Source organism: Microcaecilia unicolor, unplaced genomic scaffold (assembly GCF_901765095.1).
Source record: "Microcaecilia unicolor unplaced genomic scaffold, aMicUni1.1, whole genome shotgun sequence".
Classification (NCBI taxonomy): Eukaryota; Metazoa; Chordata; class Amphibia; order Gymnophiona; family Siphonopidae; genus Microcaecilia; species Microcaecilia unicolor.
Window position 1 is genome coordinate 295,892 of NW_021963028.1, and position 25,706 is coordinate 321,597.

Here is a 25,706-nt window from a genome sequence, read left to right on the forward strand (position 1 = left end):
CACCTAAAGCAGGAGCATATAGCGGGGTGCGTCAGCTCCGCATTTGGAATAAGTGCGAATGTAGCGTGGTGTGAAATTCAGTATAAATTCCTGCCGCGGCTGCACATTACTCCGCACAGAGCTTTTCGAGCTACTCTCAGGGAGACAGATAATTGCTTGAAGTGCGGAAGGGGTGGTGCCGATTTGGGACACATGTTTTGGAAGTGCCCACAAATTCAAGCTTTTTGGAAGTCGCTGTGTGTTCACGTCTCACGGATGTGGTCCTGTAAATGGCACCCAACTCCAGATTTACTGTTTGACACCTATAAAACGCAGCAACCGACACCACCAGGATACAAAGCATTCTTGAAATTCGCTTCCTTAATGGCAAAGCGCATCATTTTTCAAAAGTGGCTGGCGGCTGAGGGTCCCAGTGTGGCGCATTGGAGGGTTGCCATGATTCAGTGCTGTTCTGTAGAAAAGAGGGGAATTAGTGACCTAGAGGCTCATTTTCAAAGCACTTAGCCTCCCAAAGTTCCATAGAAACCTATGGAACTTAGCCTCCCAAAGTGCTTTGAAAATATGCCTCCTAGCCTCCAAGAGAGGTGACATATTTTGTAAGTCCTGGTCCCCATTTTGGGATACACTCACTCCGGAAGCAAGAAGCAAAATTCTGAACTGTTAAGTGTTTAAGGGTTGGGTAGGTTTAGTTGGGGTTAAGGGAGGGTATGGGGGAGGGAGGGCTTGAAAGGATCGGGGGAGAAAAAGGGGGAAAAACTCACTGTTGACATAAGAAGGAATGGTTCGAATGTTGTACTTCATATGTGAATTGTGTTATGACGAAGTGATATCTATGTGATAATGATTTTATGTCAATAAAAAAGATTAATTAAAAAAAATAGTAGTAATAAACAATATTAAGTGCTTTTGTATAATATACCACACTGTATTACACAAAACAAAAGGAGCAAGTTGCCACAGACCATTTTCTCTTTTGATCTAGCACAGGAAAAAAAACATTTTAAATGCTCCCAGGTGTAGGAGTGGACCACCGGATACTACTCGAATACTACTGACCACCAGAACAACCTCATGTTTTGTGCCTACTGATGGACTTATATACTTATGTACTCTACCTCTGCTTTCGGCCTTTTAGCCATACTTTATTAATGCACTGGACCTTTTGTGCCTTACCCAGTTTTATTGTTTACTGATGTAAGACAGAATGCAGGGCTATTAGACATATAGCTTGTAACTGTAACTGTAGTAGCAAGGCTTATACGAGATCAGCTTGCACGTAGGAGCCACATGAATAGGTGGCCTTGGAGGGTGCTAACACCCCCGCCCTGCATCTCTGAGCCGATGAATCTTATCTCCTGAGCTAGAAAGGAGCATTGTGTGTGTAGAATATGCTGCTAAGTTTCGTTTCTCTTGCCAGTATTTTTTTCAGTAATATGACGTGTGTATGTACTGAGAACTACAACTATGCACTGTGAGAACTACAACTGTTTACTGCGCATGCCAAATGTGATGTGTAAGGGGCCTAATGCGCAGGCCCAGGAGGGAAGTATAAATGTGAGTGTCAGATGATTTCTGACACACAGTATTCTGAGATTGTACTCGGTGCTGTGTGAATTGCTAGCAATAAAAGCTGTTTTGTTTTGGAACCAATTTGTCTTTCGTCTCCTGCTTTTCGGACCCGTTACACAGGTTTAACCTAATTCATGTTTAATGTGGGCTATAAATGTCATAAATAAATAAATAGAAACTCTGAATTTTGAGCACCTGATTCTCATAACATGATGTCTGTTTTAGTGGCCCTTTACCAGGAGAAAATAAAAATCTCTGCAGGAATATAACACATGCTATGGTGTCCCTATAATCAGCCCCTCCAGATGATTATCATTTATAACAAGTTACTACTCTACCTATGAAAAGTTTTTATCCTCTGTGTACATCCGTGTGCTGCAGAAGTTGGCATGTTTGAAAATATGTGAGATTAAATAAAAATGCTGCCAACAATAAAGAACGACAACGTGGGTGCTGCAGCTCATAAGTTAGTTTGCCTTGTTTTGAGTGTATGGCGATGACGACGGCAGGAGGGGAATGGGAAACAGCGACTTCCCAAATTGGCTTCAACTGTTTGACGTCATCTCCATCTCTTACTTCAACATCCTTCGTTTCTAACACAGTATTCCTACCCCTCCCTCGCATTTCAAACCTCGTTCTCGTGCTCCAGTAGCCTCTCTCAGTGTGTTCCAAGCCTCATTCTGGTTTCACCATTGCTTCTTCCCGGAGTGTTTCAGAGGCTTCTTCTTTATGCAGCCACCTCCGAGGTGGAGTTTGGAGGCTGAGGAGATGCTGGTTCCAGACGTTTCAAAGACCGTAAGGACACCTGGATTTCCTTTATGTCTAAGTTTAATTGGCTTTATGTCTCTATCTGTGTTGTGTGAGACAGTAAGTGGAGGAGTAGCCTAGTGGTTAGGGCAAGTCACTTAACCCTTCATTATATCAAGTCCCATTAACAAGAGTCTGGAATGTTGCCACTATTTGAGGTTCTACATGGAATGTTGAGGTTCTGTTGCTACTATTTGAGATTCTACATGGAATGTTGCTAGTGGAGGAGTAGCCTAGTGGTTAGGGCAAGTCACTTAACCCTTCATTGCCCAGATACAAATAAGTACCTCTATATACTATGTAAACCACTTTGAATGTAAAAAACCACAGAAAGGCTGTATATCAAGTCCCATTAACAAGATTCTGGAATGTTGCTACTATTTACATAGTAACATAGTAGATGACGGCAGAAGAAGACCTGCATGGTCCATTCAGTCTGCCCAACAAGATAAACTCATTTGTGTATACCTTACCTTGATTTCTACCTGCCTTTTTCAGGGCACAGACCGTACAAGTCTGTCCAGCAGTATTTCCCGCCTCCCAACCACCAACCCCTCTTCCCCCACCTGCTCCGCCACCCAATTTCGGCTAAGCTTCTGAGGATCCATTCCTTCTGCACAGGATTCCTCTATGCATATCCCACGCATGTTTGAACTCCGTTACCGTTTTCATCTCCACCACCTCCCGCGGGAGGGCATTCCAAGCGTCCACCACCCTCTCCGTGAAAAAATACTTCCTGACATCTTTCCTGAGTCTGCCCCCCTTCAATCTCATTTCATGTCCTCTCGTTCTACCGCCTTCCCATCTCCGGAAAAGATTCGTTTGCGGATTAATACCTTTCAAATATTTGAACGTCTGTATTATATCACCCCTGTTCCTCCTTTCCTCCAGGGTATACATGTTCAGGTCAGCAAGTCTTTGGTCATACGTCTTGGAATGCAAATCCCATACCATTCTCGTAGCTTTTCTTTGCACCGCTTCCATTTTTTTAACATCCTTAGCAAGGTACGGCCTCCAAAACTGAACACAATACTCCAGGTGGGGCCTCACCAAGGACTTGTACAGGGGCATCAACACTTCCTTTCTTCTGCTGATCACACCTCTCTCTATACAGCCTAGCAACCTTCTTGCTACGGCCACCACCCTGTCACACTGTTTCGTCGCCTTCAGATCCTCAGATACTATCACCCTAAGATCCCTCTCCCCCTCAGTACCTATCAGATTCTCACCGCCTAACACATAAGTCTCTCGTGGGTTTCTACTCCCTAAATGCATCACTTTGCATTTCTTCGCATTGAATTTTAATTGCCAAACCTTAGACCATTCTTCTAGCTTCCTCAGATCCCTTTTCATGCTTTCCACTCCCTCCCGGGTGTCCACTCTGTTGCAAATCTTAGTATCATCTGCAAATAGGCAAACTTTACCTTCTAACCCTTCGGCAATGTCACTCACAAATATATTGAACAGAATCGGCCCCAGCACCGATCCCTGAGGCACTCCACTACTCACCTTTCCCTCCTCCGAGCGAACTCCATTTACCACCACCCTCTGTCGTCTGTCCCGTCAACCAGTTCCTAATCCAGTTCACCACGTCGGGATTCTACATGGAATGTTGAGATTCTGTTGCTACTATTTGAGATTCTACATGGAGTGTTGCTAGTGGAGGAGTAGCATAGGTTAACATATAGTAACATAGTAAATGACGGCAGAAAAAGACCTGCACGGTCCATCCAGTCTGCCCAACAAGACAACTCATGTGTGCTACTTTTGTGTATACCCTATTTTGATTTGTACCTGTGCTCTTCAGGGCACAGACCGTATAAGTCTGCCCAGCACTAGCCCCGCCTCCCAACCACCAGCCCCGCCTCCCACCACCGGCTCTGGCACAGACCGTATAAGTCTGCCCAGCACTATCCCCGCCTCCCACCACCGGCTCTGGCACAGACCGTACAAGTCTGCCCAGCGCTATCCCTGCCTCCCAACCTCCAGTCCTGCCTCCCACCACTGGCTCTGGCACAGACCGTATAAGTCTGCCCAGCACTATCCCCGCCTCCCACCACCGGCTCTGGCACAGACCGTATAAGTCTGCCCAGCACTATCCCCGCCTCCCACCACCGGCTCTGGCACAGACCGTACAAGTCTGCCCAGCGCTATCCCTGCCTCCCAACCTCCAGTCCTGCCTCCCACTACCGGCTCTGCTATCCAATCTCGGTTAAGCTCCTGAGGATCCTTTCCTTCTGAACAGGTTGATTTGTATTTAAGTCTTTTGCAGCTTGGGTAGTGGAGATTTAGGTATGATCGTGTTGATGTTGTTGTGTTTCTGGTTGGTAGGTCAGTGAGGTCTATCATGTATCCTGGGGCATTGCCGTAGATGATCTTGTGAACCAGGGTGCAGATTTTGAACGCAATACGTTCTTTGATTGGGAGCCAGTGTAGTTTTTCTCATAAAGGTTTGGCGCTTTCGAATCTTGTTTTTCCGAATATAAACATGTTCGTCCATCTGTAACAAGCCTAAAGCTGTTTCAGTTGGATAGGCAGTGCCTTAAAAGGTGGAGGACAAAAGTTGTTTTTGTTTTAACTTATTGGACTGCTTTTTAATTTATTTGAAAGCTTCCCATATATGTAGATATAAATATCATGTATAGGAGAAAGTGGGATGTTTGACCACGGAACACCAAACACTGGATAGATTGATCTTAAAAACACTTGTTTATTGATGAAACAAGCTTAGCCGAGATTGGGTGGTGGGGCTGGTGGTTGGGAGGTGGGCTGAAAATGGCAGAAACAAATCAAGGTCAGGTATACACATAAAGTAGCACATATGAGTTTAAATTGTTGGGCAGACTAGATGGACCATGCAGGTCTTTCTCTGCCGTCATCTACTATGTTACTATGTTTGGTGTTCCGTGGTCACACATCCCACTTTCTCCTATACCTGTTTTCTCCCGTGGGGCATTTGAGTTCTCCGCTCGGTTGCAGATTTGTTTGGATATAATATAATGAAATAACAATTGAATCTCACTAAAACAGCTAAAAAAATTATTATAGCTGCTAGAAACAGCAATTTTAAATTCTGTATTTTGTGCTAATTTTTCTACACTAAAAACTAAATAAATACACTGTATACAATACAGATGGCCAAAATTCAGTGAGGATATCCTGTTTCCTGATGGGTTCATCTTAAATGTTGTTGTAATCTGCCTTGGGAAGCCGGATGTTATAATGATGATGGAATATACTGAAATCATAGGAGACAACTTTTCAAAATGATCGGGGGTGCTGAAATGTTTTGTTTTTTTTACAGGTGGTGCGTTCCCCCTCCCCCCCCACCCCCTCCACCTCCCTCCGAGTTCCAGGTCCCCCTCCCTCCCTTCGAGTTCCAGGCCCCCCTTCCTCCCTCACCTCTCTCTCTCCTTTCCCTCCCAGTTCTAGGGTCATCCCCCCTCCCTCCAAGTTCCAGGGTCGTCCTCTCACTCCGAGTTCCAGGGTCCCCCTCCCTCCCACCCAGTTCCAGAGAATAATGAGGAGTATCTTCTGACAGAAGCTTTTACACACTCAGAACATGTGAATGGTTTTACTCCTGAGTGGATTCTCTGGTGCTTTGTTAGCTGTGATTTATGAATAAAGCCTTTTTTACATTCATGTTAAAGGGGCGATCAGGGAAGACAAAGCCATAGTGGATAAATGAAATGAATTCTTTGCTTCGGTGTTCACCGTGGAGAATTTGGGAGGGACACTGGAGCCAGAAAGGGTATTTGAAGCAGGCGAGTCGGAGAAACTAAACAAATTCTCTGTAAACTTGGAGGATGTAATGGGTCAGTTCTGCACACTGAAGAGTAGTAAATCACCAGGACCAGATGGTATTCATCCCAGAGTATTAATAGAACTGAAAAATAAACTTGTAGAGCTACTGTTAGTAATATGCAATCTATCCCTAAAATCAGGTGTTGTACTGGAAGACTGGAAGGTAGCCAATGTTACGCCGATTTTTTAAAAAGGTTCCAGATGAGATCTGGGAAATTGTAGACCGGTGAGTCTGATGTCGGTACCGGGCAAAATGGTAGATGCTATTATTAAGAATAAAATTACAGAGCACATACAAAAACATGGGCTGATGAGACAAAGTCAGCACGGATTTAGTGAATGGAAGTCTTGCCTCACCAATCTACTGCATTTTTTTGAGGGGGTGAACAAACATGTGGACAATGGGGAGCCGGTGGATATTGTGTATCTGGATTTTCAGAAGGCATTTGACAAAGTGCCTCATGAAAGACTCCAGAGGAAACTGAAGAGTCATGGGATCTGAGGTAGGGTATTACTATGGATTAAGAGCTGGTTGAAGGATAGGAAGCAGAGAGTAGGATTGAATGGCCAGTTTTCTCAATGGAGAAGGGTAGTTAGTGGGGTCCCTCAGGTGTCTGTGCTGGGACCACTGCTTTTTTTTTTAACTTTAACTTTTTATTGAAAAGCAAATACTCCATAACAGGCAAACATCACCCCACCAACACAAATTACCCCCCCCACGGCCCTCGCAGGAGCCATCTATTACACCAGCACCCTACAAACTCCCATAACCTAAAAAATAGCAAAATATATAATCAAAACTCCCCCTTCCACCCCTCCAATCCGTCCCCCAACTAAACAGCTACAACCCCCCAGGTTCCCGAGACAACTGCCCCAAGGACCCTGGCCATATATTGAGTTTAAGCCAGCTTCTGAAACCTCCACCTCCATGAACCACAAGCCAAGAATTCACGTACGTATAATACTCCTTTCCCCCCAAACCCTCCTGCCCGCCCTCTCACCCATAACACCCCCCTTCACCCCCTACACCCCCATGAAAAAGCACCTATATGTTCTTTACCCCTGCTTTTAACTGATCCCACCCCCCTTTACATTTCAAAGTCCTCTCCCTTCTGTATGCTGTAAGGTACTCCATATGTATTAATTGTCCCAATTTATCCTTCCACTCCTCCAATGTAGGAGAATTTGAAGATTTCCACCTGCGGGCTATAAGGCATTTGGCTGCCGCAAAACCCCAATGAAGCCATTTACTAACCTCCCAAGATTCCCTCTCATTATATAAACCCAAAAGGCATTCCCGAGACCCACACACCAAAGATATGTCAATTTAACCAATCCTTTCACCACCCCGTGCCAAAATTCCACCACACTAGAACATGCCCACCAGATGTGAAGGAAGGATCCCTTATGCTTTCCACACCTCTAACTCTATCCAACGTTCCCGGATACATTTTCTGCAACCTCTCTGGTGTATAGTACCATCTGGTAAGAACTTTATACGCATTCTCCTGTACCAAGACACACACCGATGCTCTATATACCTCTCCACAAATAGTCTCCCATCCTGGTCAGTAAATCTACATCCCATGCCCCTTGAAACCCAAATGATCTTGAATCACTTCCCCTAAAGAATATATAAAGCACTAATATAGGTCTGGGAACCCTTCTCAGAATATCCACAAATTTTCTAAACATTCCCTCTCCGGAGTATTTACCCCCTTCCATCCCATTGCCCCCACAAAATGTTGGACCTGCACATACGCAAACCTATCCCCCTCTGTTAGACCATATCTGGAGCTCAGCGTTTCAAAACTCAACATCTTACCTCCCTACAACACATTGTGGAAATTTTATCAGCCCCTTCCTCTCCCATCTCCCATATCGAGCATTCTCCCTCCCCAAATTTCGGTTCCCACCTCATGGGCGCCAATGTAGAAACCTCATCCACCTGACCCCATTTCCTCCTAACTCTCCTCCACACTCCCATCAAGTGTTTCACATAGGGATTGGACCATCCCTCAAGTACCCCACCTGCTCCCTCCGTAATCCACAAATAAGAGTGGAACTCCCTATGAGAGCTATAGGACCTTTCCACCTGACTACTGGGCTTATTATTCTCACTCTCCCAGTCCATAAGCATCCTTATCTGGGCCGCATAATAGTACCATTCAATATCGGGGACCGCCCTACCTCCCCTCTCAGGAGCCCCCCCACATAACCCGACTCCCTAATGTAGGGTGTTTCCCATTCCAAATAAACTGTGTGATCAGTCCCTGAATCTGCTTAATTGTTCCTCCAGGGAGTTCCACTGGCAAAGCCTGAAACAGAAAAAGTAACCGTGGTAAAACATTCATCTTGATCACTGCCAAACGACCCCACCAAGACAGCCACAACCCCTTCCATCGAGACAACTCAGACCTGATTTGGCCTACAATCTTGCCATAATTAATACTGCTCACCCTACCAAGGTCACATGGAATGTGGTTCCCGAAATACCGGAGTTTATTTTTTGCCCATTTAAAAGGAAATCTCCTCCGGGGATAACGATACTCCCAATGTCTCACTTTTATCCATATTAACCTTGAATCCTGCACACACCTCACTCTTCCAAAATTTCCAATACTTTGGGCAACGTTTGTTCTGGATCAACCACATACATCAACACATCATCAGCAAATAATGTTATTCTATGTTCCCTCCTCCCCCACCCTTACTCTGCGCAAGTCTGGATGCACCTTTTTGTCATTGTCTTTAAAATTGAGCGTGGTACCGGAAGATTGGAGGATTGCCAATGTAACACCGATTTTTTAAAAAGGTTCCAGAGGAGATCCGGGAAATTATAGATGTCGGTGCCGGGCAAAATGGTAGAGACTATTATAAATAACAAATTTACAGAGCATATTCAAAAGCATGGATTAATGAGACAAAGTCAACATGGATTTAGTGAAGGGAAATCTTGCCTCACCAATCTACTACATTTCTTTGAAGGGGTGAACAAACATGTGGATAAAGGTGAGCCGGTTGATATTGTGTATCTGGATTTTCAGAAGGCGTTTGGACAAAGTACCTCATGAAAGACTCCAGAGGAAACTGGAGAGTCATGGGCTAGGGGTAGTCTTCTATTGTGGATTAAAAACTGGTTAAAGATAGAAAACAGAGAGTAGGGTTAAATTTTCAGTATTCTCAAATGGAGAAGGGTAGTTAGCGGGGTTCCCCAGGGGTCTGTGCTGGGACCGCTGCTTTTTTAACATATTTATAATGACCGAGAAATGGGAGTAACTAGTGAGGTAATTAAATTCGCAAGATGACACAAAGTTATTCAGGGTTGTCAAGTCGCTAGGAGGAGTGTGAAAGATTACAGGAGGATCTCGCGAGACTGGGGGACTGGGCATCCAAGTGGCAGATGAAGTTCAGTGTTGACAAGTGCAAAGTGGTGCATGTGGGTAAGAGGAACCCGAATTACAGCTATGTCATGCAAGGTTCCGCGTTAGGAGTCACAGATCTAGACTGGGAGTCATCGTTGATAAAACGTTGAAACCTTCTTCTCAGTGTGCTGCGGCGGCTAAGAAAGCGCACAGAATGTTGAGTATTATTAGGAAAGGGATGGAAAACAAACACCGAGGATGTTATAATGCGTTGTATTGCTGCATGGTGCGACCCGCACCTCAAATATCGTGTCCAATTCGGGTCGCCGCATCTCAAAAAAGATATAAAAGAATTGGAGAAGGTGCAGAGAAGGGCAACAAAAATGATAAGTACATAAGTAATGCCACACTGGGAAAAGACCAAGGGTCCATCGAGCCCAGCATCCTGTCCATGACAGCGGCCAATCCAGGCCAAGGGCACCTGGTGAGCTTCCCAAACGTACAAACATTCTATACATGTTATTCCTGGATTATGGATTTTTCCCAAGTCCATTTAGTAGTGGTTTATGGACTTGTTCTTTAGGAAACCGTCTAACCCCTTTTTAAACTCTGCTAAGCTAACCGCCTTCACCACGTTCTCCGGCAACGAATTCCAGAGTTTAATTATGCGTTGGGTGAAGAAAGATTTTCTTCTGATTTGTTTTAAATTTACTACACTGTAGTTTCATCGCATTGCCCCCTAGTCCTAGTATTTTTGGAAAGCGTGAACAGACGCTTCGCATCCACCTGTTCCCGCCACTCATTATTTTATATACCTCTAAAAGGGATGGAACGACTTCCCTATGAGGAAAGGCTAAGATGGTTAGGGCTCTTCAGCTTGGAGAAAAGGCGGCTGAGGGGTGATATGATAGAAGTCTACAAGATAATGAGCGGAGTAGAGCGGACAGATATGAAGCATTTGTTTACACTTCAAAAAATAATAGAACCAAGGGACACAAGATGAAGCTAGAATATGGCAGATTTAAAACAAATAGGAGAAAGTTTTTCTTTACTCAGTGTGTAGTTGGATTCTGGAACTCGTTACCGGAGAATGTAGTGACAGCAGCTGGCCTTACGAAGTTTAAGGGGGGTTTGGACAGATTCCTGAAGGAAAAGTCCATTGAACATTATATATATATATATATATATATTGGGTTTTTTTTTGCCGGGTTCTTAAAGCCTGGATTGGCCGCTGTCAGAGACAGGATGCAGGGCTGATGGACCTTTGGTCTTTTCCCAGTATGGCGGTGCTTATCTGCTTATATGCTTCATAATTGGGTTTGGGAGGCGTTGAATAGGCCGCAGGAGTTGTATCATACTGTGAAATATTTGATTAATGGTTATGAAGATAAGCACATGAAAAGGGGACCGGATGCCATGGCATAGGCGGATTACTTGATGGAGAAGATGGTTCTGTTAGTTAAGGGAGTGAGAACTTGTGGTGATCAAGGGATGGAGTTGGGGGGGGGGGGGGGGGGGGGGGTGTCCACGTTCTTGAGTTGAAATGGGTTGAGTTTGATGAGGAAGGGTTGCAGGAAATGACCCGGGGTGTCTCGATGATTTTGCCAATTGGGTCTGTATGGGGACCCTTGCTGTTCAGGTGTAATCCCTCAAATGGCAAGTAAACTCGCTTTACCGTTATCATGTCTTGTGAATTAGTCCTTTAGTGAAGATCGGCTGCCAGCTGCTTGTGAGTAAGCTACAGTAAAACTATTGTTAAAGAATGAGAAATTGAAATCCTAAAAGTATGAGTAGTTATAGACCTTTTTCTGTTGTCCCCATTTTTGGGAAGAGGTTATTGAGAAGGTTGTTTTAACGCATCTTGAGGCGTTTGTGGAAGAAATGTTGTTTGCACAGGTTTCAATATGGGTTTAGAAAACCAGTAGCATAGGAGACTTGCTGATCTCGATTTTGGATTCATTGCGGAGAGGGATAGATCAGAACCAAAGTTATTGTTTGATTTCTTTAGATGTGTCGTCTGCTTTTGATTCTGTTGATGGCAATATTCTTTTGAAGAGGTGGCTTATGTTGGGTATAGGGGGTTTGGTCTATGATTGGTTTGCCTTTTTTTTGTCAGAGCGGGATTTATTTGGTTCAAAGTGGAGGGGGGTGTCAAGATCTGTTTCTGTTTTTAAGAGGAGATTCCACAAGGTTATGCCTTGTCCACGCTTTGTTTAATATTTATATGTCATCGTCTCCCCCCCCCCCCCCCACCAAAAAAAAAAAAAAAAATCCCAAGTCGTTTGTCTTGGTTACCTGTTTGGCTTCAGCTTGTAACAGCAGTTAGGATATCTGGGCTTAATAAGGTTTAGGTGAGTTTTCTGGAGGAAAAGTCCATAGTCTGCTGTTGAGATAGTCATGGGGGAAGCCACCGCTTGTTCCTGGGAATCGATAGCATGGAATCTCGCTTCTCTTTGGGGATTCTGCATGGGTTAGATTTCAGGATTACCACAATGCATGTGCGTGAGAGAGATTTGAAATACATTTGCCTGTAACGGAGGCCTTCTTTCTCATGCATATTTATTGTGGATATTCTGAAAACACAACAGAGCTATAGATCTATATATCACAGTGAAAATAAAAACAAATGTGTATTTGCTGGGACACATATTTAGACAAAGTCATTTTACAAAAGCATAAGTTAAAAAAAAAAAGAAAGCATCCCTCAGGGCGACATGCAGGTATAATGCCAATGTGGGAATTTTTCACTGTAGATATGTATTATCATTATATAATAAAAAAATCCTCATGTACTGTGAGGGATCACCCAAACCACACCCAGAACATGTCTCTGTAACGTATCCCTGTGCTGCCACTTCCATGTAGAAGTAGCCGCCTTTCCTAAAGTCCTTGTTTGCTGATTTACACGTGTAATTTGGTGTTTCCATATCATCAAGCTGATCAATCCATAGACTGGTGGGTTGTGTCCATCTACCAGCAGGTGGAGATAGAGAGCAAACTTTTGCCTCCCTATATGTGGTCATGTGCTGCCGGAAACTCCTCAGTATGTTCTCTATCTCAGCAGGTGGTGGTCACACACAGCAGCAGCTCTGGCTAGGCCTCCAAGCCTAATCCTTAGGTTTTGTGAGGCCTGGGGTTGAGGGCTCTTTTGAGCAAGTGCAAACCTGGTGGTGCCAGGTCCCTCCATTTCCTCCCCCCTCCCGCTGGCTCCGTTTAAAAAAAAAAAAAAAATTTTTAAACGTCTTTAAAGGCGTTTATTTTGACGTTTATTTTAAACGTTCATTGCAGCTACTCACTGGGACACCAGTTCGTTACAGCTCGGAGCGGCAAGCAGGTAATTTTACCTTTTTCTAGCGGGCAGGTGGGTTCCCCGATTCTTCTCCTCGTGGCATATGGCGTCGGAGGGCGAGGGCGCAAAGGTCGCTCCCCGGGTCGCTTCGAGCGCTTCTAGAGGGGATGCGGGGGTTTTGAAGCCTGATTCGCCCTGGTTGGGTGACAGTTTCGTGACCGTGAATGTCCCGGTCCTTCCTCCGGCGTGGCGGTTTTTCCCGCCATAAACGCCCATCCCCCGCTCCTCGCCTCCGCCATCTTGGCCGGCCACGCGGCTCGGACGGCTTCTTCGGGGGCCGCCCTTGAGGTTGGAGACATTAATGCCATGACGCCCTTAATTTGGGCGAACGGCACAAAACCGCTAATGTTAAGAGCCTTTCTTCCCGCGCGGCTCTTCGCGGGAGTTTCGCAGCCGGACGCCATTTTGGATGCGCAGCATGTCTCTCCCCCGCTATTCGAGCGCCGTTGAGAGGTGCGTCTATGGGCTGTTGCCCAGGCTGGGCTGGAAGTGCACAGTCTGGGGGGTTTCTCCCCCGAGTTTGTTTGTGCTGCTGCATCAGGCCCTTCCTCATGCACAACGCTGCCCCTGCTCCCATCGTTCTGGTAAAGAGGTTTGAGGTTCCCAGAGGTAAACGCCCTCGGGTTGATTCCCAGGCCTTGGAGGAATTGTCTCCTCCGATGTAGATGAGGGCAGCGTGTCTGAGGGTCTCCCAACGGTCCTTTGCGGATTCCTTGGAGGAGACGGATCCCCGCTCGGTTGGAGCGATGACCCCTCTGCAGCGCGGCTTTTTAGCCGCAGAGGATTTACCCCCAACCTGTTGTTACAGGCCATGGACACTTTGAAGATTTCCTCTCCGGAGGACGTCTCTCCCTCAGCCCCTGTTGGCTCTGCCATTATGCTGGGAGACGAAGCGCGCCGCCTAGAACCTTCCACGTGCATGATGCCATGCACACCTTAATTTCGGCTCAAGGGATGCCCCAGAAGCGAGCCTTAAAGTGGCTAGGGCTATGTCCCGCCTCTATCCTTTGGCTGTGAGTGAGCGTGAGGCCTATCTGTGGCCTACAGTGGATTCTTTAATCACTGCGGTGACTAAGAAACGGCGTTGCCGTGGAAGGTGGCACGGCCCTAAAGGACGCCCAAGACAGAGTTGGAGGCGGCCTTAAGGTCGTCCTTTGAGGCGGCTGCTTTAAGTTTGCAGGCCTCAGTTTGCGGCTCCTATGTGGCCAGGGCGTGCCTGACTATGGTGCAGCGGGCTTCCCCCTCGGATCATTCCTTGAGGGCTGATTGGCCGGCCCTGGAATCGGGCTTAGCCTATTTGGCAGACTTGCGTATGATGTCTTGAGAGCCTCAGCTAAAGGCATGGCTCAGACAGTCTCTGCGCGGCGGTGGCTTTGGCTGAAACATTGGTCTGCTGACCCACGCCTCTAAATCCCGCCTGGCTAGATTGCCTTTTAAAGGCAAGCTGCTCTTTGGTGGTCGAGCTGGACAAAATCGTGACCGATCTCGGCACGTCTAAGGGCAAGAAGTTACCAGAGGTCAGGGCTCGGGCTAGTGCTCGTCCCGGTACCTCCAGAGGACGGTTTTCAGGAAGCCCGTCGGTACCGCCCGGCAGGTAGGGTTCTTCTGCCCCCTCTTCCTTTAAGAGGAATTTCTCCCCAAGCAGCATTCCTTTCGCAGAGACCGCCGTCCCGGAGGTGCTCCTCCGGTCCTCCCCCAGGGGTCTCGTACCCAATGACGGGGTCTTGGTCCACGCCCCAGTGCAGATTGGAGGACGGCTGTCCTCGTTTCTGGGCGAGGTGGACCACAATAACTTCAGACGCTTGGGTGCTGGAAGTCATCAGAGACGGCTACAAGCTAGAGTTCTGCCGACCCTTAAGAGACGGGTTTGTACTCTCTCCATGCATTCCGGTCAAAGCTGTGGCAGTGCAGCAGACTTTGGACAATCTGATCCGCCTGGGTGCGGTCATTCCGGTGCCAGAAAGTCAGCTTGGCAAGGGGCGTTACTCCATTTACTTTGTGGTACCAAAGAAAGGAGGTTCTGTCCGGCATATCCTCGACCTCAAAGGGGTCACATCGGGCCTTGAAAGTGCGGCACTTTCGCATGGAGACTCTCCGCTCTGTTATAGCGGCAGTGAAGGCAGGGGAGTACCTGGCATCCTTCGGACATCAAGGAAGCATACTGCATATTCCCATCTGGCCTCCTCATCATACGGCTTTCTGCGTTTTGCAGTCCTGGGCCGACACTTCCAGTTCAGAGCCTCCCTTTCGGGTTGGCCTACTGCTCGCGGACCTTTTCCAAAGTAATGGTGGTCATAGCGGCCTTCCGCGAAAGGAAGGAGTACAAGTCCATCCTTATCTGGACGACTGGTTGATCCGAGCCCCCTCTTATGCAGAGTGCGGCAAAGCTGTGGACCGGGTAGTTGCTCTTTTGAGCTCCCTGGGATGGATCATCAACTGGGAGAAGAGCCAGCTGCGCCCGACTCAGTCCCTGGAGTATCTGGGAGTTCGATTCGACACCCAAGTGGGCAGAGTGTTCCTGCCAGACAATCGGATTGTCAAACTTCAGGCTCAGGTGGACCAGTTCCTAGTAGCCTCTCCTCTTCGGGCTTGGGACTATGTGCAGCTGTTGGGCTCTATGACGGCCACGATGGAAGTAGTGCCCTGGGCCAGGGCTCATATGAGACCACTTCAACACTCTCTGCTGCAGCGCTGGACTCCGATGTCGGAGGATTATGCTGTGCGCCTTCCCTTGGATCCAGCAGTGCGCAAGGCGCTGAGCTGGTGGATGCAGACAGACAAGTTGTCTGCGGGAATGCCTCTGGTGACCCCAGAGTGGATTGTCGTCACGACGGACGCCTCTTTGTCGGGCTGGGGAGCCCACTGTTTGGGAAGGACAGCGCAGGGGCTCTGGTCTCCTGCAGAGGCAAAGTGGTCTATCAACCTCCTGGAACTCAGAGCCATTCGGTTGGCGCTTTTGGAGTTCATCCCGGTACTGGTGTTGAAGCCTGTACGGGTCCTGTCGGACAATGCCACGGCTGTGGCCTATGTCAACCGCCAGGAGGTACCAAGAGCGCCCCTCTAGCCAAGGAGGCTATGAGTCTATGCCAGTGGGCAGAAGCGAACCTGGAACAGCTGTCAGCGGCCCACATTGCCGGAGTCATGAATGTCAAGGCGGACTTTCTCAGTCGCCATACCGTGGAGCCCGGAGAGTGGCAGCTATCTGCTCAGGCGTTCTTGGACATCACGAAGCGCTGGGGCCAGCCGAGCCTAGATCTGATGGCGTCATCGGCCAATTGCCAAGTGCCGCCCTTTTTCAGCAGAGGACGGGACCCTCGATCCCTGGGAGTAGATGCTCTTCTCCAACAGTGGCCGACACAAGAGCTTCTCTATGTGTTCCCGCCCTGGCCCATGTTGGGCAGGGTGCTAGACCGGGTGGCAAAGCATCCCGGCAGGGTAATCCTGGTGGGTCCGGATTGGCCCAGACGTCCCTGGTATGCGGACTTGATCAGGCTCTCAGTCGACGATCCTCTGCGGCTGCCAGTGGAGCAGGGCCTGTTACATCAGGGTCCCGTGGTGATGGAGGATCCCTCCCCCTTTGGTCTTACGGCCTGGCTATTGAGCGGCAGCAGTCTGAGGAAGAAGGGCTTCTCAGACAAGGTCATCGCCACTATGCTGAGAGCGAGGAAGCGCTCTACTTCTACTGCTTACGCCAGGGTTTGGCGTATCTTTGCAGCGTGGTGTGAAGCAGGCTCACTTTCTCCTTTCACTGCTCCAATTTCTTCAGTGTTGGCGTTCCTGCAAGAAGGTCTGGACAAAGGCCTGTCGCTCAGTTCCCTTAAAGTCCAGGTAGCGGCTCTGGCTTGCTTCAGGGGCCGCCTGAAGGGTGCTTCCCTGGCTTCGCAGCCAGATGTGGTGCGCTTTCTCAAGGGAGTTAATCACCTGCGCCCTCCTCTGCACTCAGTGGTGCCTGCGTGGAATCTCAACCTGGTGCTAAGAGCATTGCAGAAGCCGCCGTTTGAACCCTTGTCAAGGGCATCTCTGAAAGACCTGACGTTGAAAGCAGTCTTTTTGGTGGCTATCACTTCAGCCAGAAGAGTTTCCGAGCTCCAGGCGCTCTCATGTCGAGAGCCTTTTCTGCAGTTCACTGAGGCAGGAGTGACTATTCGCACAGTGCCTTCCTTTCTGCCCAAGATTGTTTCTCGCTTCCATGTGACTCAGCAGCTCTGTCTCCCTTCCTTTCGTAGGGAGGACTACCCAGAGGAGTACTCTGCTCTTAAATATCTGGATGTGAGACGAGTCATCATCAGATACTTGGAAGTGACCAATGATTTCCGGAAATCGGATCATCTGTTTGTCCTGTATGCAGGTCCTCGTAGGGGTCTGCAGGCTGCTAAGCCTACAGTGGCAAGATGGGTCAAGGAAGCCATTGCAGCGGCTTATGTGGCCGCGGGGAAGGTGCCGCCTATCCAGCTGAAGGCTCACTCCACAAGAGCTCAGGCGGCCTCGATGGCAGAGGCCGGTTCCGTCTCCTTGGAAGAGATATGCAAGGCGGCAACTTGGGCTTCGGCCCATACATTCTCCAAGCATTACCGCTTGACTGTGGCTGCTCGGGCGGAGGCCCGGTTTGGAGCTTCAGTGTTGCGGTCAGGGATTTCTATGTCCCGCCCTGGGTGAGTACTGCTTCGGTACATCCCACCAGTCTATGGATTGATCAGCTTGATGATATGGAAGGTAAAATTATGTATAATCATACCTGATAATTTTCTTTCCATTAATCATAGCTGATCAATCCATAGCCCCTCCCAGATATCTGTACTGTTCTTATTCTGGTTGCATTTCAGGTTCAAGTTCAGTCTTCAGTTACTTCAGAAAGACTTCGTGTTCAAGTTTTTTCACTTGGATTCTTCAAGAGTTAAGACGAGTTTGTGTTACAGTGAGCTGCTGCATTCCTCTCCCCTCCGTTTTACGGGGCTGGATTGAGACTTAAAATTCTGCCGGCACTCCCTCCCGCTTCGTGCGGCTGTAGGGCAGTTTTGTACCCCTCCCGCTTCGGCGGTGTTAGGGTCAGTCAGCTCCTCCCGCGGTTGCGGTTGCAGGATAAGCCAGATCCCCCCGCATCGGCGGGTGTGGTGTCCCTCCCCCGCTCCGCGGGGATGAGCTGGACGGATTCCCCTCCCCCACTTGTGTGGGGATGAGCTAGGTTAATTCCCCTCCCCCGTTTCGGCGGTGGTGAGCTGGGCAGAGTGTCCCTTCGTGGGTGTAATTCTCTAAGTGCTGAGTCCTGCGGATGGAGCTTTGATATCGACATACTGAGGAGTTTCCGGCAGCACATGACCACATATAGGGAGGCAAAAGTTTGCTCTCTATCTCCACCTGCTGGTAGATGGACACAACCCACCAGTCTATGGATTGATCAGCTATGATTAATGGAAAGAAAATTATCAGGTATGATTATACATAATTTTACCTTTACATATGCCAAGGGCACCTGTTTCTGTCCTCTGACAGTCTTGCACTAGTTTATAATGTGACCCTAAAATGTGATTAATGCCTTTACTGTCATTCTCACTTCTAAGGATTCTCATTGCTGCAGTTCCCACTGCAAAGATACGTGAGCAATGGCATTGTGTGTAATGTAGTTCACAGGCAATGCAGCCACACTTGCCTGTCTGTAATTAGAACTGTTACCATTGGTTTGTGCTGCTTACCCAGACCTCCTCTCTTTCTCAGCCAAGCTTGGCTCCTTTGTCTACCTGCTATCATTTCCTGGTCAGTCTTACTATCTCTGTTCTGAGAGGTCAGCCAGGCATGACCTTTCCTTCCAATCGAGGGCTGTTCCTCTGGGACCACCCTTGCCACCTGGTGGCAGGCTCTGTCCCCATTGGTTCTTACCTCCTCCTCCCTGGGCTTGTGTGAACCTTCTTGACCTCCCGTCTCTCTCTCTCCATGAGGCATTCTCCATCTTGCTTCAGACAGCACTTCTCCTGCTTCACTCCTTGGAAAGAACTTGGTTTTTTTTTACCTGAATATATCCTCTAATGAGATATTGCACTCTCCAGTCACCAGCTCTGAGCTACTTCTACTGTTAACTATCTCCCCACCTCTGCAATAACCTGGCGCTCTTCAGATTTCTATCTCCAATCACTGATACAGCTCTCAGAATTAGGGAGTCTCTGTGCCCTGGGGCAACACTGCTGAACATCTGACTGAGTATCTGTGTTTTATTCAATAAAAGAAACTTCAGAAATATAGAGACTTCAGGTATTGAGATTTTACAGTTAAACAAGTCTTAAGAGGCTTGACAGCACCGGCATTCTAAAATCATCCCCCAATGATAGACGAATAAAACTAGCTGAAATCGAATGCATTCTGAGCACCTCCACATGTCCCTGAGTGAGTTTCTGGTTCTTGTTTCAGATGTGGGTGACGTTTGAGGACATCACTGTCTCTTTCTCCCAGGAGGAGTGGGAGTATTTAGATGAAGGGCAGAAGGAGCTTTACAGGGAGGTGATGAAGGAGAATTATGAGACCCTGATCTCCCTAGGTAAGAAGCTTTGTCTGCATTTTCAGCATCTGATTTATTAAAAGTAATTTGAGATATTTTCTGTATCTCCTCCACTTCTGAAACTTCCAGATGTGATCAAGGTTTCTCTTGGCCATGCTCTCTGTCTTAAGATGACAGTGTGAGGGCAGGACTGAGGCACTTCTAAGAGCTTCCTGTGTGTCCTACAAGATTCCTCCTAGAGAGATTTTCCTCCAGTTCTTGCATTGAGGCTGAAAATGCTCAGGTCCTGGCTGTAACACAGTGTATCAAAGTAGCTGCTGAGACCAATCAAAAGTGTGATACTGTGTTCATTGGCCTTTCCTGGGCTTTTGACACTGCGAAGCTGCAGAATTGTCTCCAGGATCAACACATGATAAGAGTAATACAAGAAATCATCATTAACTGCTGTTTCCATGTGTTAGTTAGAGAGGAAGGTTCCTAGATCATGACAAGGATCATCAGTCTTTGTTCCTGCTCTTTTCAACATTTGATTTTCCACAAAGATTGAAACTTCTGTGTGTGCCAATGAGTTGGTTATCCTCCACACCCACTATTTCTTGGAGGATTTTCAACAGTTTCTAGAGAGAATCAGTCAGGTTCGGCCCCCTGGTCTGTGACACCATGAAAATAGCCAGAAATTTCAACCCTTTCCATAGCTGGATAGGACCGAAGCAGGTCATTCCTTTCTCCTCTTTGTATGACCAAAAAACCCTAAACAATTATTGAAACACAGGAAGGTTACAAAACAACATTATTTGTTTATAGAAAATCCTTTTCTACTATTTAACAGAGAAAATTACCCAGTTTCTGCAGGTCTTGCACACAATTGGCTTATAATTTCAGAGACTCCCACAGGCTCTTCATATCATGGAGTTTGCCCTTTTCAAAAGCATGTGCATATTTTTCACTTATGAAATTGGTTGGTAATTCAATAACAGCACACCTCCAGTTATCATATTCTGTAACACCAGGACAATATCATAGTAGATGACGGTGACAGCAGAGAAAGACCTGTACGGTCCACCCAGTCTGCCCAAGAAGATTAAGTCATATGTGCTACTTTATGTGTATATATGACCTTGAGTTGTATCTGCCATTTTCAGGGCACAGACCGTAGAAGTCTGCCCAGCACTAGCCTTGCCTCCCAACCACTAGCCCTGCCTCCACCATGGGCTCTGCCACCCAATCTCCGCTAAGCTTCTGAGGATCCATTCCTTCTGAACAGGATTCCTTTATGTTTATCCCACGCATTTTTGAATTCTGTTACCGTTTTCATCTCCACCACCTCCGGCAGGAGGGCATTCCAAGTATCCACCACTCTCCGTGAAAAAATACTTCCTGACATTTTTCTTGAGTCTGCCCACCTTCAATCTCATTTCATGTCCTCTAGTTCTACTGCCTTCCCATCTCTGGAAAAGGTTGGTTTGCGGATTAATACCTTTCAAATATTTGAACGGCTGTATCATATCACCCCTGTTTCTCCTTTCATACGTCTTGTAACGCAAATCCCATACCATTCTCGTAGCTTTTCTTTGCACAGCTTCAATTCTTTGTACATCCTTAACAAGATACAGCCTCCAAAACTGAACACAATACGCCAGGTGGGGCCTCACCAACGACTTATACAGGGGCATCAACACCTCCTTTCTTCTGCTGATCACACCTCTCTCTATACAGCCTAGCAACCTTCTAGCTACGGCCACCGCCTTGTCACACTGTTTTGTCGCCTTCAGATCCTCAGATACTATCACCCCAAGATCCCTCTCTGAGAGTACATATCAGACTCTCATCACCTAACGCATACGTCTCCCGTGGATTTCTACTTCGCATTGACCTTAGACCATTCTTCTAGCTTCTGCAGATCCTTTTTCATGTTTTCCACTCCCTCCTGGGTGTCCACTCTGTTACAAATCTTAGTATCATCCGCAAAAAGGCAAACTTTACCTTCTAACCCTTCGGCAATGTCACTCACAAATACATTGAACAGAATTGTCCCCAGCACCGATCCTTGAAGCACCCCACTACTCACCTTTCCCTCATCCGAGCGAATTCCATTAACCACCACCCTATGGCGTTTGTCCGTCAACCAGTTCTTAATCCAGTTCACCACGTCGGGTCCTATCTTCAGCCTGTCAAGTTTATTCAAGAGCCTTCTGTGGGGAACCGTGTCAAAAGCTTTGCTGAAATCTAAGTAGATTACGTCCATAGCACATCCCTGATTCAATTCTCCGGTCACCCAGTCAAAGAATTCAATGAGATTCGTTTGGCACGATTTACGTTTGGTAAAACCACGTTGTCTCGGATCTTGCAACTTATTGGCTTCCAGGAAATTCACTGTCCTTTCCTTCAGCGTCGCTTCCATTACTTTTCCAATAACCGAAGTGAGGCTTACCGGCCTGTAGTTTCTAGCTTCTATCACCACTTCTGTGAAGAGGGACCACATCTGCCGTTCTCCAATCCCATCGAACCTCTCCCGTCTCCAAGGATTTATTAAACAAATCTTTAAGAGGGACCCGCCAGAACCTCTCTGAGCTCCCTCAGTATCCGGGGTGGATCCCGTCTGGTCCCATGGCTTTGTCCACCTTTGGATTTTCAAGTTGTTCATACACACTCTCTTCCGTAAACGATACTATGTCCACTCCATTCTCATATGTACTTTTGCCAGTCAATCGTGGTCCTTCTCCAGGATTTTCTTCAGTGAAAACAGAACAGAAGTATCTATTTAGCAAATTTGCTTTTTCTTCATCATTATCTACATAGCGGTTCTCAGTATCTTTTAGTCTCACAATTCCCTTTTTAGTCATTCTCCTTTCACTAATATACCTGAAGAAATTTTTGTCACCCCTCCTTACATTTCTAGCCATTTGTTCTTCCGCTTGTGCTTTCGCCAGACGTATCTCTCTCTTGGCTTCTTTCTGTTTCATCCGGTATTCCTCTCCGTGTTCCTCTTCTTGAGTTTTTCTGTATTTTTGGAACGCCAACTCTTTAGCCTTTATTTGCTCAGCCACTTGCTTGGAGAACCATATCGGTTTCCTTTTTCTCTTGCTTTTATTTACTCTCCTTACGTAAAGGTTTGTGGCCCTGTTTATAGCTTCTTTCAGCCTGGACCACTGTCCTTCCACTTCTCGTTTGTCCTCCCAGCCCATCAGCTCCTTCCTCAGGTATTCCCCCATTTTACTAAAGTCAGCATCCTTGAAATCCAGGACTTTGAGTTTGAGTGGCTGCCCTCCAGCTGTCATATCAAATCAAACTGTTTCATGGTCACTGCTGCCCAGGTGGGCACACACTCGGTCATTTGACACACTATCCCCATTTGTGAGCACCAGATCCAGCATCGCTCCCTCCCTCGTGGGTTCTGTCATGTTTACCCCTCCCCCCCTTGTATTTACATGCTATAACACTTAGATGCAACATTATAGAAGGGGTGCTTGGTGCACTTTTTCACATTCCTGCCAGTTTTGGTGCGTCTGATGCACTGGCGCAGAAAATTCTCTTCCTTGATCAGTAGTAGCTTTCTGTAGAAGTAATACGTAATTAATGTCTTTCTTTTCATATCCCAACAGTTAATGAGGCTGAACAGGAGCTCAAGCGAGAGCAGAATCAAGAAGAATCTGTTATACAAACGGAAGGAAATGACGATCGGAATATTTCCCAAAGGATGGAGAGGAGACACCCGAGGAATCATCAGCAGGAGCTGGAGAAGGAGGAGAGAGACCAAGCTGGAGAAACACCTTGTGGAATTACTGAGTGTGAAAGAAGTGACAGGGATCTCACAGACCTCCCTCAGCACCAGAGACACTTGAGAACCAAGGGTCCCTTCCAGGATAGTAACAGTGATCCAGAGCCTTCTAAACTCCCCCAAGAAGAGAGGAAAGGGAATAAACCTTCTGTGTGTGACAGCTGTGGAATAATCTTCAATCAGATTGAGCATTTCTTATTGGATAAGAGAACCGATAGTAGGGAGAGATCTTTTTCATGTTCTCAGTGTGAAAAGACTTTCAAACAGAACATAAATTTGAAATTAAACCAGAGAATTCATGCTGAACGTATGTCATTTTCATGTAACAAATGTAGCAAAAGATTTTGTCATCGGAAATCATTAATTACACACCAAAGAACACACACTGGAAACATGGAGCACATCAGAAAGAGACTCTTTCCTTGTACTGAGTGTAATAAGAGTTTCACTACTTCATCATATCTGAAAGCGCACAAAATCATCCGCAGCAGAAAGAAAACCTTTCCATGTACTGAGTGTGGTCAAACTTTCAGTTTGTTCTCAATTCTGAAACGGCACCAAATAATTCACAGTGGACAGAAACCATTTACATGTACTGAATGTGGTAAATGTTTCAGTGATAAGTCGCAACTGAAAATGCATCAAATGACCCACAGTGGAAAGAATCCTTTTACATGCGCTGAGTGTAATAAAACTTTCACTTCATCATCATACCTGAAAATTCATCAACTGATCCACGGTGGAAAGAAACCTTTTACATGCTCTGAGTGTAATAAAAGATTTACTCAGTCATCACACCTGAAAGCTCATCAAATGATCCACAGTGGAAAGAAACCTTTTACATGCACTGCGTGTAATAAAACTTTCACTTCATCATCATACCTGAAAATTCATCAAATGATCCACAGTGGAAAGAAACCTTTTACATGTACTGAGTGTAATAAAAGCTTTGGTTCTTCTTCATACCTGAAAATTCATCAACTGATCCACAGTGGAAAGAAACCTTTTACATGCTCTGAGTGTAATAAAAGTTTTACTCAGTCATCACACCTGAAAACTCATCAAATGATTCACAGTGGAAAGAAACCTTTTACATGCTCTGAGTGTAATAAAACTTTCACTTCATCATCATACCTGAAAATTCATCAACTGATCCACAGTGGAAAGAAACCTTTTACATGCTCTGAGTGTAATAAAACTTTCACTTTATCATCATACCTGAAAATTCATCAACTGATCCACAGTGGAAAGAAACCTTTTACATGCTCTGAGTGTAATAAAAGTTTTACTCAGTCATCACACCTGAAAACTCATCAAATGATTCACAGTGGAAAGAAACCTTTTACATGCTCTGAGTGTAATAAAACTTTCACTTCATCATCATACCTGAAAATTCATCAACTGATCCACAGTGGAAAGAAACCTTTTACATGCTCTGAGTGTAATAAAACTTTCACTTTATCATCATACCTGAAAATTCATCAACTGATCCACAGTGGAAAGAAACCTTTTACATGCTCTGAGTGTAATAAAACTTTCACTTTATCATCATACCTGAAAATTCATCAACTGATCCACGGTGGAAAGAAACCTTTTACATGCTCTGAGTGTAATAAAAGTTTTACTCAGTTATCACACCTGAAAGCTCATCAAATGATCCACAGTGGAAAGAAACCTTTTACATGCACTGCGTGTAATAAAACTTTCACTTCATCATCATACCTGAAAATTCATCAACTGATCCACAGTGGAAAGAAACCTTTTACATGCTCTGAGTGTAATAAAAGTTTTACTCAGTCATCACACCTGAAAACTCATCAAATGATTCACAGTGGAAAGAAACCTTTTACATGCTCTGAGTGTAATAAAGGTTTCACTTGTTCATCACGCTTAAAACTTCATCAAATGATCCACAGTGGAAAGAAACCTTTTACATGCTCTGAGTGTAATAAAAGCTTTAGTTCTTCTTCGTCCTTGAAAACTCATCAAATGATCCACAGTGGAAAGAAAGCTTTTACATGCACTGATTGTAATAAAACTTTCACTTCATCATCATACCTGAAAATTCATCAACTGATCCACGGTGGAAAGAAACCTTTTACATGCTCTGAGTGTAATAAAAGTTTTACGCAGTCATCACACCTGAAAACTCATCAAATGATCCACAGTGGAAAGAAACCTTTTACATGCTCTGAGTGTAATAAAAGCTTTAGTTCTTCTTCATACCTGAAAATTCACCAAATGATCCACAGTGGAAAGAAACCTTTTACATGCACTGATTGTAATAAAAGCTTTAGTTCTTCTTCGTCCTTGAAAACTCATCAAATGATCCACAGTGGAAAGAAACCTTTTACATGCACTGATTGTAATAAAAGTTTCACTTGTTCATCACGCTTAAAACTTCATCGAATGAGCCACAGTGGAAAGAAACCTTTTATGTGTTGAATGCGGTAAAAGTTTCATTCAGCTAGGACATCTGAAAAACCATCAACTGATCCACGATGGAAAGACACCCTTTACATGTGCTGAGTGTAATAAAAGTTTCAC

The 25,706-nt window shown here is 46.1% G+C and overlaps 1 protein-coding gene across 2 annotated transcripts in view; it reads left to right on the top strand.

Moving 5' to 3' along the window:
- Positions 1-25,148, top strand: part of LOC115458782 (oocyte zinc finger protein XlCOF6-like) — a 72,404-nt gene extending 47,256 nt beyond the window's left edge. Inside the window, exons 1-4 of one of the 2 annotated variants that reach the window (XM_030188594.1) lie at positions 2,283-2,364; positions 19,294-19,420; positions 22,984-24,768; positions 25,104-25,148. In XM_030188594.1, the coding sequence (XP_030044454.1) occupies positions 2,299-2,364; positions 19,294-19,420; positions 22,984-24,768; positions 25,104-25,108 (1,983 nt within the window). In that variant the 5' untranslated portion in view covers positions 2,283-2,298 and the 3' untranslated portion in view covers positions 25,109-25,148. Of the gene's footprint in view, positions 1-2,282; positions 2,365-19,293; positions 19,421-22,983; positions 24,769-25,103 lie in introns of those variants that run through there. The other variant, XM_030188596.1, reaches the window with a different exon arrangement.
- The last annotated feature ends 558 nt before the right edge of the window (positions 25,149-25,706 follow it).